General features: G+C 50.3%; 1 protein-coding gene across 1 annotated transcript in view; it reads right to left on the reverse strand.

The window, feature by feature from the left end:
• Window positions 1-979: 979 nt before the first annotated feature.
• Window positions 980-13,040, reverse strand: part of LOC138359234 (uncharacterized) — a 69,905-nt gene continuing 57,844 nt past the window's right edge. The window contains exons 3-4 of the mRNA XM_069318227.1: window positions 2,332-2,536; window positions 980-1,033 (exon numbers count right to left, since the gene is read on the reverse strand). Coding sequence (XP_069174328.1) covers window positions 980-1,033; window positions 2,332-2,536 — 259 coding nt within the window. The remainder of the gene's footprint in view (window positions 1,034-2,331; window positions 2,537-13,040) is intronic.

Raw genomic sequence — 13,040 nt, forward strand, 5'->3', positions numbered from 1 at the left:
TCTCAAATATTGAAACAAAACGGAGCCACACACAGTAACTATCTAGCTAGAATTAAACGAGAAAATAAAAATCTTATAATATGAGTTATTTACAGGCCACCAAACTTAGGCAGAATGGAAGCAAAGCATCTATGGGATGAAATATCTAGGTCAAACAGTATTTGTTTCATGGGTGACTTTAATTTTAGTGGAATAAACAGGATTAACAGAACAGGGAATAACGAATCAGAAGATTTTCTACAATTTATTGACGATTGCTTCCCCCCCCCCCCCCAACATCGTTATCATGACTGTTACACTCCCAACAAAGTCATCATGACTCTTACACTCCCAACATCGGCATCATGACTATTACATCGTTATTATGAATATTACACTCCCAACATCGTCATCATGACTATTACACTTCAACATAGTCATCATTACTATTACATTCCCAACATCGTCATCATGACAATAACACTCCCATCATAGTCATCATGACTATTCCTCTCCGAACATCGTCATCATTACTATTACTCTCCCAACATCGTCATCATGACTATTATTCCCCCAACATAGTCATCATAACAATTACACTGCCAACATAGTCATCATGACTATTATACTCCCAACATTGTCATCATGACTTTTACACCCCCAACATAGTCATCATTACTATTACACTCCCAACATCGTCATCATGACTATAACACTCCCATAATAGTCATCATGACTATTTCTCTCCCAACGTCATCATCATGACTATTAATCTCCCAACATCGTCATCAGTACAATTACACCCCCATCATAGTAGTCATGACTATTACACTTCCAACATCGTCATCATGACTTTTACACCCCCAACATAGTCATCATTACTATTACACTCCCAACATTGTCATCATGACAATAACACTCCCAACATAGTCATCATGACCATTACTCTCCGAACATCGTCATCATTACTATTACTCTCCCAGCATCTTCATCATGACTATTACTCCCCGAACATGACAATTATACTGCCAACAAAGTCATCATTACTATTAACCTGAGGATGATAAGCCGTAGTGAATGCTGAAGTGGTTTCTACAATTTTACATACGTCTCTAAAAATATTCCAATTAAATTCCTGACCTCGGTCAGAAATTAACACTTTAGGGGGACCGAATACAGTGACGAACCTATCTAAGAACTCCTTTGCAACAGTTCGTGAATCCTTCTGAGGCAATGCAATCAGTGTGGTGTACCTGGACAGGTGGTCTACCAACACCAATACGTAACGGTTTCCTGAATGACTGTGACGCAGATCAATCAGATCAGCCCCCACCCGATCTAAAGGTTCCAAAATTTTTGGGAATTCTTGCAATGGAGCTTGTACCTTAGGGGTACCTTTCCTCCTTTGGCAGTGACCACAGGACTTAACGAAGTTAATGACCTCTGTTAACATACCGGAGAAGAAAAAGAGTTACTTGGCTTTCATGTGAGTTTTAAAAATCCCCGGATGACCTGCAATCTTAGACGAATGTGCGAGTTTCAACGCCGACTTCCTCAACACCTCTGGGATAACCAGCTGAAAAACTGCACGATCCTTCTGTCCCTTTACATAAAATAAGACCCCATCCCCCATTTCAAAATCATGAATTGCTAAATTACGTTTCTTCGACGGATATTTTCCTCCCTCCAAATGTTCAATAATTTCCTTCCACCTTGGTTCGTTCATCTGGAATTCTCGCATTTTCTCACTGGAAATATTTTCGATATTAAGATTTACGTTAATAGTAGCAATGATTCTACTCAAAGTGTCTGGTACAACATGTGATGGACCCGGCTTGTAAAGTATTTAGAATGAGTGAGCAGCTAGTTCATGAGACCAACGTGACATGCGAGAGCACTTAGTTCTTTTCTTAAAAATATGAGTCAACGCCCTGTGATCTGTATAATGACAAAGTGACGTTGGAAAAGATACGGTTCAAAGTACTTGACACTTTCTACCACAGCCAAAGCTTCCCTATCCGTTGCAGAATAGCGGACCTCCGGACCCTTAATCTTCCTGCTGAAATATACTACTGGGTGAGGAAGACTGTCATTGTCACGTTGCATTAAGCACCCACCAATAGCTATGCCACTGGCGTCAGTGTGTACTTCCCACTCCTGATCAAAATCCGGTACTGCCAAGACTGGAGTGGTAATGAGTTGGCTTTTTAATTTTGCATAAGCGTTATCATGCTCAGGTTTCCAAACGAATTTAACATTTTTCTTAGTAAGCTCAGTTAACGGTGCTGTTGTACTTGCAAAACCCTCAATGTGGCGACGGAAATATCCGGCTGCCCCCAGAAACCTTCGAACATCCTTTGCGGTCTTAGGTGTAGGCATGTCAGCAATGGCACGACAGGAGTCGGGGTCAGGTCGGATACCATCTGTGCACACCTGGAATACCAGAAACTTGAATTTCTGCGATGCCAGAGTGCATTTCCCCACATTGAGTTTGAAACCCGCCTTATCTAAAAGTGTCAACGTCTCAGTCAAATCTCGTAAGTGCTCATCAAACGTCCTGGAATAGATGACCACATCATCCAGGTACGCTAATGAGTGCCTTCCGAGAACTGGGTTTAGTATATAATTGATAGCCATCTGAAATGATGAAGGCGCTGTCTTTAACCCGAAAGGCATCCGCTTGAATTGATAAGTATGAACCCCATCAGAAAGTATGAACCCCATCATCGCGGTCTTCTCTCTATCTTTCTCAGCGACTGGGATTGCCCAATACGCAGATTTCGCATCCAGAGTGGAAAAGTATTTGGCTGCCCCAAACTGATCTATTATTTCTTGTATCCGTGGCAAGGGATACACATCACCTTTAGTAATTTCGTTTATCTTTCGGTAGTCAACACAAAACCTATAACTACCATCCGGTTTACGTACCAGCACCACTGGCGACAACCATGGTGATGTCCTAGGCTCTATCACATCCTGTCTCAACATTTTCTGACACTCATCCCTAATTACTTCCTTCGCCCGTTCCGGAAGCCTCCATTGACGGATGTAAATAGGAGGATGGTCATCTGTAGGAATAACATGCTCGATCCTATCCAGAAACCCGATCTGATCGTCTTCTGTTGCAAACAGTCTAGGGAATTTACGTAAAATCCCTCTCAAAAGTTTCCTATCTGACTGTTGCACATGTTGCAAATCCAGAGCCGAGATTAACTTATCAACTTCTTGAGTATTACTACTTTTTCCTGTCTCGGTCTTGTGTTTACCCTGTGTACTACTTTCTGTAACATTCAGCGCACTACATTGTGCTGTGGTGGCTGGCATCTCCTGGCTTTGAAACTGAAAAATTCCTGTATTTTCTACAACTGTAGCTGAGACACCCTATCACCTGCCCTGAAACGATAGGTTTTGTGCGAGAGATTGACAACTGGAATAAGGGCACCTTTATCAAGCACTGTGATCAAATGATGAGGGATCAACAACTTGTCACATCTCCCAGCCACCTGAAGGGTGGTACCTGGTGCAATGTGACGTCCCACTGATACTTTAATGAATTTAACTGAATGGGGTGGGCAACATTGTTTCACCAAGGCATGTAACCCACATGATTTCTTATCTGTGTCTGGAAGAGACTTAAACAACAACTTAGGGTAGTGAATGTTGTACTTCTGTTTCTTACTAATGGAAGCAATTACTGGTGGATGATCTACCATTTTAAAGGGATAAACTACCTGGCCCAACTTCAATCTGCACTTCCTTGCTCCCTCTTGAGCCGACAAAGAAAAGTTAACTCGTCCCAGAAAATCCATTCCCAACAAAATCTGACCAGGGAATGCAAGATTCTCGACAATCGTGCAATTGTGTGGGTAAGCTTCCCCCTTACCCACTTCAAAATTGAGAGTGGCATGGCCCAAGATATAAATATGTTGACCATTCACTGCTGTTAAATGCTTCCCACAACGCTCAAGGCGTGTCTCCCCTATTCTATTCCCCTAGAGGCACAATGGATATTTACTATGGAGATGAACTCAAGTGCACTATACCTTCAATACTGCAGCTTGCCAAAGGATGTTGATTGGCTGCCCACAGGTCAGTTGACCTGTATGTACCTCAGCCGAGGTCCCCAGACACACTAAACTTTACTTTTTTTAAAACGCCCTCCAGTGGGACAGGCTCCACCCCCTAGTTCCTAAGCCCACATTAACTCCGCCTATCCCAAGCCTATGGCCAATGGATTTTACCATGACTAGGTGCTCTAGAAACCGGGCCAATGGCATGGGCAGGCACTACCCTGTGAGGCCCCGCCTCCCCAGGCCTACATGTCTTTAACCAATCCGGATCAGGCTTGACCATAAGGGTCAATTCCTCTTGACAGAAAACTCCAAAAACTGGGAAGACACCAACGACTTTCCTGGCTGGGCACCCACGTGTAACTTGAGATCACAAGTTTATTATATTAGCCCTGGGGCAATATTTCCAATTCGTCACTGGCCCGGAGGACAGGAGAGAGAGGGGAGCAAGTGGCTTCAAGCTGTTTATGACCCCGTGACAAAAGACAGAAATGACCCAAGGGAGGGTAGGCAAGCGAAAGAAGGGAAGGGGAAGAAAAAGGAGAAGAGAAAGGGGGAAGGGGAAAGGGGGGAAGGGGCTATGGTGTATAAATACCATTAAAGCATGAGGCTGGTGCTAGGAGCATGAGGCTGGTGCTATGAGCATGAGGCTGGTGCTATGAGCATGAGGCTAGTGCTAGCTGGAGCATCAGGCTAGTGCTAGGAGCATGAGGCTAGTGCTAGGAGCATGAGGCTGGTACTAGGAGCATGAGGTAGGTGCTAGGAGCATGAGGTAGGTGCTAAGAGCATGAGGCTGGTGGTAGGAGCATTAGGCTGGTACTAGGAGCATGAGATAGGTGCTAGGAGCATGAGGTAGGTGCTAGGAGCATGAGGTAGGTGCTAAGAGCATGAGGCTAGTGCTAGGAGCATGAGGCTGGTACTAGGAGCATGAGACTGGTAATGGAGCACGAGGCTGGTGATAGAAACACGAGGTAGGTGCTAGGAGCATGAAGCTGGTTCTAGGAGCATGAGGCTGGTGCTAAGACCATGAGGCTGGTGCTAGAACCATGAGGTAGGTACTAGGAACATGAGGCTGGTGCTAAGAGCATGAGGCTGGTGCTAGGAGCATGAAGTAGGTGCTAGGAGCATGAGGCTGGTGCTAAGACTATGAGGCTGATGCTAGGAGCATGAGGCTGGTGCTAGGAACACGAGGTAGGTGCTAGGAGCATGAGGCTGGTGATAGGAGCACGAGGCTGGTGCTAGGAACATGAGGTAGGTGCTAGGAGCATGAGGTAGGTGCTAGGAGCATGAAGTAGGTGCTAGGAGCATGAGGCTGGTGCTAAGACCATGAGGCTGGTGCTAGGAGCATGAGGCTGGTACTAGGAGCACGAGGCTGGTGCAAGGAGCACGAGGATGGTGCTAGGAGCATGAGGCTGGTGCTAGGAGCATGAGGTAGGTGCTAGGAGCATGAGGCTGGTGCTAGGAGCATGAGGTAGGTGCTAGGAGCATGAGGCTGGTGCTAGGAGCACGAGGCTGGTGCTAGGAGCATGAAGCTGGTGCTAGGAGCATGAGGTAGGTGCTAGGAGCATGAGGCTGGTGCTAGGAGCATGAGGTTGGTGCTAGGAGCATGAAGCTGGTGCTAGGAGCATGAGGTAGGTGCTAGGAGCATGAGGCTGGTGCTAGGAGCACGAGGCTGGTGCTACGAGCATGAGGTTTGTGCTAGGAGAATGAGGCTGGTGCTAGGAGCATGAAGTAGGTGCTAGTAGCATGAGGTTGGTGCTAGGAGAATGAAACGTATGCTAGGAGCATGCGGCTGGTGCTAGGAGCATGAGGTAAGTGCTAGGAGCATGAGGTTGGTGCTAGGAGCATGAAACGTATGCTAGGAGTATGAGGCTGGTGCTAGGAGCATGTGTCTGGTGATAGGAGCATGAGGATGGTGCTAGGAGCAAGAGGTAGGTGCTAGGAGCATGATGCAGGTGCTAGGAACATGAGGCTGGTGCTAGGAGCATGAAACTTATGCTAGGAGCATGAAGCTTCTGCTAGGAGCATGAGGCTGGTGCTAGGAGCATGAGGCTGGTGCTAGGAGTATGAGGTTGGTGCTATTAGCATGAGGCTGGTGCTAGGAGCATGAGGTTGAGGCTAGGAGCATAAGGTTGGTGCTAGGCGCATGAGGCTGGTGTTAGGAGCATGACATAGGTGCTAGGAGCATGAGACTGGTGCTAGGAGTATGAGGCTGGTGCTAGGAGCACGAGGCTGGTGCTAGGAGCATGAGGCTGGTGCTAGCTAGGAGCATGAGGTTGGTACTAGGTGAATGAGGTAGGTGCTATATAAGAGCATGAGGCTGGTGCTAGGAGCATGAGGTTTGTGCTAGGAGAATGAGGCTGGTTCTAGGAGCATGAAGTAGGTGCTAGGAGCATGAGGTTGGTGCTAGGAGAATGAAACGTATGCTAGGAGCATGAGGCTGGTGCTACGAGCATGAGGTAAGTGCTAGGAGCATGAGGTTGGTGCTAGGAGCATGAAACGCATGCTAGGAGTATGAGGCTGGTGCTAGGAGCATAAGGATGGTGCTAGGAGCATGAGTCTGGTGATAGGAGCATGAGGCTGGTGCTAGGAGCAAGAGGTGGGTGCTAGGGGCATGATGCAGGTGCTAGGAACATGAGGCTGGTGCTAGGAGCATGAAACTTATGCTAGGAGCATGAAGCTTATGCTAGGAGCATGAGGCTGGTGCTAGGAGAATGAGGTTGGTGCTAGGAGCACGAGGCTGGTGCTAGGAGCAAGAGGTTGGTGCTATTAGCATGAGGCTGGTGCTAGGAGCATGAGGCTGGTGCTAGGAGCACGAGGCTGGTGCTAGGAACATGAGGTAGGTGCTAGGAGCATGAAGTAGGTGTTAGGAGCATGAGGCTGGTGCTAAGACCATGAGGCTGGTGCTAGGAGCATGAGGCTGGTACTAGGAGCACGAGCCTGGTGCAAGGAGCACGAGGATGGTGCTAGGAGCATGAGGCTGGTGCTAGGAGCTTGAGGTAGGTGCTAGGAGCATGAGGCTGGTGCTAGGAGCATGATTGGTAGGTGCTAGGAGCATGAGGCTGGTGCTAGGAGCACGAGGCTGGTGCTAGGAGCATGAAGCTGGTGCTAGGAGCATGAGGTAGGTGCTAGGAGCATGAGACTGGTGCTAGGAGCATGAGGTTGGAGCTAGGAGCATGACGCTGGTGCTAGGAGCATGAGGTAGGTGCTAGGAGCATGAGGCTGGTGCTAGGAGCACGAGACTGGTGCTAGGAGCATGAGGTTTGTGCTAGGAGAATGAGGCTGGTGCTAGGAGCATGAAGTAGGTGCTAGTAGCATGAGGTTGGTGCTAGGAGCATGAGGCTGGTACTAGGAGCACGAGGCTGGTGCAAGGAGCACGAGGATGGTGCTAGGAGCATGAGGCTGGTGCTAGGAGCTTGAGGTAGGTGCTAGGAGCATGAGGCTGGTGCTAGGAGCATGATTGGTAGGTGCTAGGAGCATGAGGCTGGTGCTAGGAGCACGAGGCTGGTGCTAGGAGCATGAAGCTGGTGCTAGGAGCATGAGGAAGGTGCTAGGAGCATGAGACTGGTGCTAGGAGCATGAGGTTGGAGCTAGGAGCATGACGCTGGTGCTAGGAGCATGAGGTAGGTGCTAGGAGCATGAGGCTGGTGCTAGGAGCACGAGGCTGGTGCTAGGAGCATGAGGTTTGTGCTAGGAGAATGAGGCTGGTGCTAGGAGCATGAAGTAGGTGCTAGTAGCATGAGGTTGGTGCTAGGAGAATGAAACGTATGCTAGGAGCATGAGGCTGGTGCTAGGAGCATGAGGCTGGTACTAGGAGCACAAGCCTGGTGCAAGGAGCACGAGGATGGTGCTAGGAGCATGAGGCTGGTGCTAGGAGCTTGAGGTAGGTGCTAGGAGCATGAGGCTGGTGCTAGGAGCATGATTGGTAGGTGCTAGGAGCATGAGGCTGGTGCTAGGAGCACGAGGCTGGTGCTAGGAGCATGAGGTTTGTGCTAGGAGAATGAGGCTGGTGCTAGGAGCATGAAGTAGGTGCTAGTAGCATGAGGTTGGTGCTAGGAGAATGAAACGCATGCTAGGAGCATGAGGCTGGTGCTAGGAGCATGAGGTAAGTGCTAGGAGCATGAGGTTGGTGCTAGGAGCAAGAGGTAGGTGCTCGGAGCATGATGCAGGTGCTAGAAACATGAGGCTGGTGCTAGGAGCATGAAACTTATGCTAGGAGCATGAAGCTTATGCTAGGAGCATGAGGCTGGTGCTAGGAGCATTAGCTGGTGCTAGGAGCATGAGGCTGGTGCTAGGAGCATGAGGTTGGTGCTATTAGCATGAGGCTGGTGCTAGAAGCATGAGGTTGAGGCTAGGTGCATAAGGTTGGTGCTAGGCGCATGAGGCTGGTGTTAGGAGCATGACATAGGTGCTAGGAGCATGAAGCTGGTGCTAGGAGCATGAGGTTGGTGATATTAGCATGAGGCTGGTGCTAGGAGCATGAGGTTGAGGCTAGGAGCATAAGGTTGGTGCTAGGCGCATGAGGCTGGTGTTAGGAGCATGACATACGTGCTAGGAGCACGAGGCTGGTGCTAGGAGTATGAGGCTGGTGCTAGGAGCACGAGGCTGGTGCTAGGAGCATGAGGCTGGTGCTAGCTAGGAGCATGAGGTTGGTACTAGGTGAATGAGGTAGGTGCTATATAAGAGCATGAGGCTGGTGCTAGGAGCATGAGGTTTGTGCTAGGAGAATGAGGCTGGTGCTAGGAGCATGAAGTAGGTGCTAGGAGCATGAGGTTGGTGCTAGGAGAATGAAACGTATGCTAGGAGCATGAGGCTGGTGCTAGGAGCATGAGGTAAGTGCTAGGAGCATGAGGTTGGTGCTAGGAGCATAAGGATGGTGCTAGGAGCATGAGTCTGGTGATAGGAGCATGAGGCTGGTGCTAGGAGCAAGAGGTAGGTGCTAGGAGCATGATGCAGGTGCTAGGAGCATGAGGCTGGTGCTAGGAGCATAAGGATGGTGCTAGGAGCATGAGTCTGGTGATAGGAGCATGAGGCTGGTGCTAGGAGCAAGAGGTAGGTGCTAGGAGCATGATGCAGGTGCTAGGAACATGAGGCTGGTGCTAGGAGCATGAAACTTATGCTAGGAGCATGAAGCTTATGCTAGGAGCATGAGGCTGGTGCTAGGAGCATGAGGTTGGTGCTAGGAGAATGAAACGTATGCTAGGAGCATGAGGCTGGTGCTAGGAGCATGAGGTAAGTGCTAGGAGCATGAGGTTGGTGCTAGGAGCATAAGGATGGTGCTAGGAGCATGAGTCTGGTGATAGGAGCATGAGGCTGGTGCTAGGAGCAAGAGGTAGGTGCTAGGAGCATGATGCAGGTGCTAGGAGCATGAGGCTGGTGCTAGGAGCATAAGGATGGTGCTAGGAGCATGAGTCTGGTGATAGGAGCATGAGGCTGGTGCTAGGAGCAAGAGGTAGGTGCTAGGAGCATGATGCAGGTGCTAGGAACATGAGGCTGGTGCTAGGAGCATGAAACGTATGCTAGGAGCATGAAGCTTATGCTAGGAGCATGAGGCTGGTGCTAGGAGCATGAGGTTGGTGCTAGGAGCATGAGGCTGGTGCTAGGAGCATGAGGTTGGTGCTATTAGCATAAGGCTGGTGCTAGGAGCATGAGGCTGGTGCTAGGAGCACGAGGCTGGTGCTAGGAACATGAGGTAGGTGCTTGGAGCATGAAGTAGGTGCTAGGAGCATGAAGTAGGTGCTAGGAGCATGAGGCTGGTGCTAAGACCATGAGGCTGGTGCTAGGAGCATGAGGCTGGTACTAGGAGCACGAAGCTGGTGCAAGGAGCACGAGGATGGTGCTAGGAGCATGAGGCTGGTGCTAGGAGCATGAGGTAGGTGCTAGGAGCATGAGGCTGGTGCTAGGAGCATGAGGTAGGTGCTAGGAGCATGAGGCTGGTGCTAGGAGCACGAGGCTGGTGCTAGGAGCATGAAGCTGGTGCTAGGAGCATGAGGTAGGTGCTAGGAGCATGAGGCTGGTGCTAGGAGCATGAGGTTGGTGCTAGGAGCATGAGGCTGGTGCTAGGAGCATGAGGTTGGTGCTATTAGCATGAGGCTGGTTCTAGGAGCATGAGGCTGGTGCTAGGAGCACGAGGCTGGTGCTAGGAACATGAGGTAGGTGCTAGGAGCATGAGGCTGGTGCTAGGAGCATGAGGTTGGTGCTAGGAGCATGAAGCTGGTGCTAGGAGCATGAGGTAGGTGCTAGGAGCATGAGGCTGGTGCTAGGAGCACGAGGCTGGTGCTAGGAGCATGAGGTTTGTGCTAGGAGAATGAGGCTGGTGCTAGGAGCATGAAGTAGGTGCTAGTAGCATAAGGTTGGTGGTAGGAGAATGAAACGTATGCTAGGAGCATGAGGCTGGTGCTAGGAGCATGAGGTAAGTGCTAGGAGCATGAGGTTGGTACTAGGAGCATGAAACGTATGCTAGGAGTATGAGGCTGGTGCTAGGAGCATGAGTCTGGTAATAGGAGCATGAGGCTGGTGCTAGGAGCAAGAGGTAGGTGCTAGGAGCATGATGCAGGTGCTAGGAACATGAGGCTGGTGCTAGGAGCATGAAACTTATGCTAGGAGCATGAAGCTTATGCTAGGAACATGAGGCTGGTGCTAGGAGCATGAAACTTATGCTAGGAGCATGAAGCTTATGATAGGAGCATAAGGCTGGTGCTAGGAGCATGAGGCTGGTGCTAGGAGCATGAGGCTGGTGCTAGGAGCATGAGGCTGGTGCTAGGAGCATGAGGTTGGTGCTAATAGCATGAGGCTGGTGCTAGGAGCATGAGGTTGAGGCTAGGAGCATAAGGTTGGTGCTAGGCGCACGAGGCTGGTGTTAGGAGCATGACATAGGAGCTAGGAGCATGAGGCTGGTGCTAGGAGCATGAGGTTGGTGCTATTAGCATGAGGCTGGTGCTAGGAGCATGAGGTTGAGGCTAGGAGCATAAGGTTGGTGCTAGGCGCATGAGGCTGGTGTTAGGAGCATGACATAGTTGCTAGGAGCATGAGGCTGGTGCTAGGAGTATGAGGCTGGTGCTAGGAGCACGAGGCTGGTGCTAGGAGCATGAGGCTGGTGCTAGCTAGGGGCATGAGGTTGGTACTAGGTGAATGAGGTAGGTGCTATATAAGAGCATGAGGCTGGTGCTAGGAGCATGAGGTTTGTGCTAGGAGAATGAGGCTGGTGCTAGGAGCATGAGGTTGGTGCTAGGAGAATGAAACGTATGCTAGGAGCATGAGGCTGGCGCTAGGAGCATGAGGTAAGTGCTAGGAGCATGAGGTTGGTGCTAGGAGCATAAAACGCATGCTAGGAGTATGAGGCTGGTGCTAGGAGAATAAGGATGGTGCTAGGAGCATGAGTATGGTGATAGGAGCATGTGGCTGGTGCTAGGAGCAAGAGGTAGGTGCTAGGAGCATGATGCAGGTGCTAGGAACATGAGGCTGGTGCTAGGAGCATGAAACTTATGCTAGGAGCATGAAGCTTATGCTAGGAGCATGAGGCTGGTGCTAGGAGCATGAGGTTGGTGCTAGGAGCATGAGGCTGGTGCTAGGAGCATGAGGCTGGTGCTAGGAGCATGAGGTTGGTGCTATTAGCATGAGGCTTGTGCTAGGAGCATGAGGCTGGTGCTAGGAACATGAGGTAGGTGCTAGGAGCATGAGGTAGGTGCTAGGAGCATGAAGTAGGTGCTAGGAGCATGAGGCTGGTACTAGGGGCACGAGGCTGGTGCAAGGATCACGAGGATGGTGCTAGGAGCATGAGGCTGGTGCTAGGAGCATGAGGCTGGTACTAGGAGCACGAAGCTGGTGCAAGGAGCACGAGGATGGTGCTAGGTGCATGAGGCTGGTGCTAGGAGCATGAGGTAGGTGCTAGGAGCATGAGGCTGGTGCTAGGAGCATGAGGTAGGTGCTAGGAGCATGAGGCTGGTGCTAGGAGCACGAGGCTGGTGCTAGGAGCATGAAGCTGGTGCTAGGAGCATGAGGTAGGTGCTAGGAGCATGAGGCTGGTGCTAGGAGCATGAGGTTGGTGCTAGGAGCATGAGGCTGGTGCTAGGAGCATGACGTTGGTGCTATTAGCATGAGGCTGGTGCTAGGAGCATGAGGCTGGTGCTAGGAGCACGAGGCTGGTGCTAGGAACATGAGGTAGGTGCTAGGAGCATGAGGCTGGTGCTAGGATCATGAGGTTGGTGCTAGGAGCATGAGGCTGGTGCTAGGAGCACGAGGCTGTTGCTAGGAGCATTAGGTTTGTGGTAGGAGAATGAGGCTGGTGCTAGGAGCATGAAGTAGGTGCTAGTAGCATGAGGTTGGTAATAGGAGAATGAAACGTATGCTAGGAGCATGAGGCTGATGCTAGGAGCATGAGGTAAGTGCTAGGAGCATGAGGTTGGTGCTAGGAGCATGAAACGTATGCTAGGAGTATGAGGCTGGTGCTAGGAGCATGAGTCTGGTGATAGGAGCATGAGGCTGGTGCTAGGAACAAGGTTGGTGCTAGGAGCATGATGCAGGTGCTAGGAACATGAGGCTGGTGCTAGGAGCATGAAACTTATGCTAGAAGCATGAAGCTAATGCTAGGAGCATGAGGCTGGTGCTAGGAACATGAGGCTGGTAGTAGGAGCATGAGGCTGGTGCTAGGAGCATGAGGTTGGTGCTATTAGCATGAGGCTGGTGCTAGGAGCATGAGGTTGAGGCTAGGAGCACGAGGCTGGTGCTAGGAGCATGAGGCTGGTGCTAGCTAGGAGCATGAGGTTGGTACTAGGTGAATGAGGTAGGTGCTATATAAGAGCATGAGGCTGGTGCTAGGAGCATGAGGTTTGTGCTAGGAGAATGAGGCTGGTGCTAGGAGCATGAAGTAGGTGCTAGGAGCATGAGGTTGGTGCTAGGAGAATGAAACGTATGCTAGGAGCATGAGGCTGGTGCTTGGAGCATGAGGTAAGTGCTAGGAGCATGAGGTTGGTGCTAGGAGCATAAGGATGG

The sequence above is a fragment of the Procambarus clarkii genome, chromosome 89 (genome assembly GCF_040958095.1).
Source record: "Procambarus clarkii isolate CNS0578487 chromosome 89, FALCON_Pclarkii_2.0, whole genome shotgun sequence".
In the NCBI taxonomy this organism is placed as follows: Eukaryota; Metazoa; Arthropoda; class Malacostraca; order Decapoda; family Cambaridae; genus Procambarus; species Procambarus clarkii.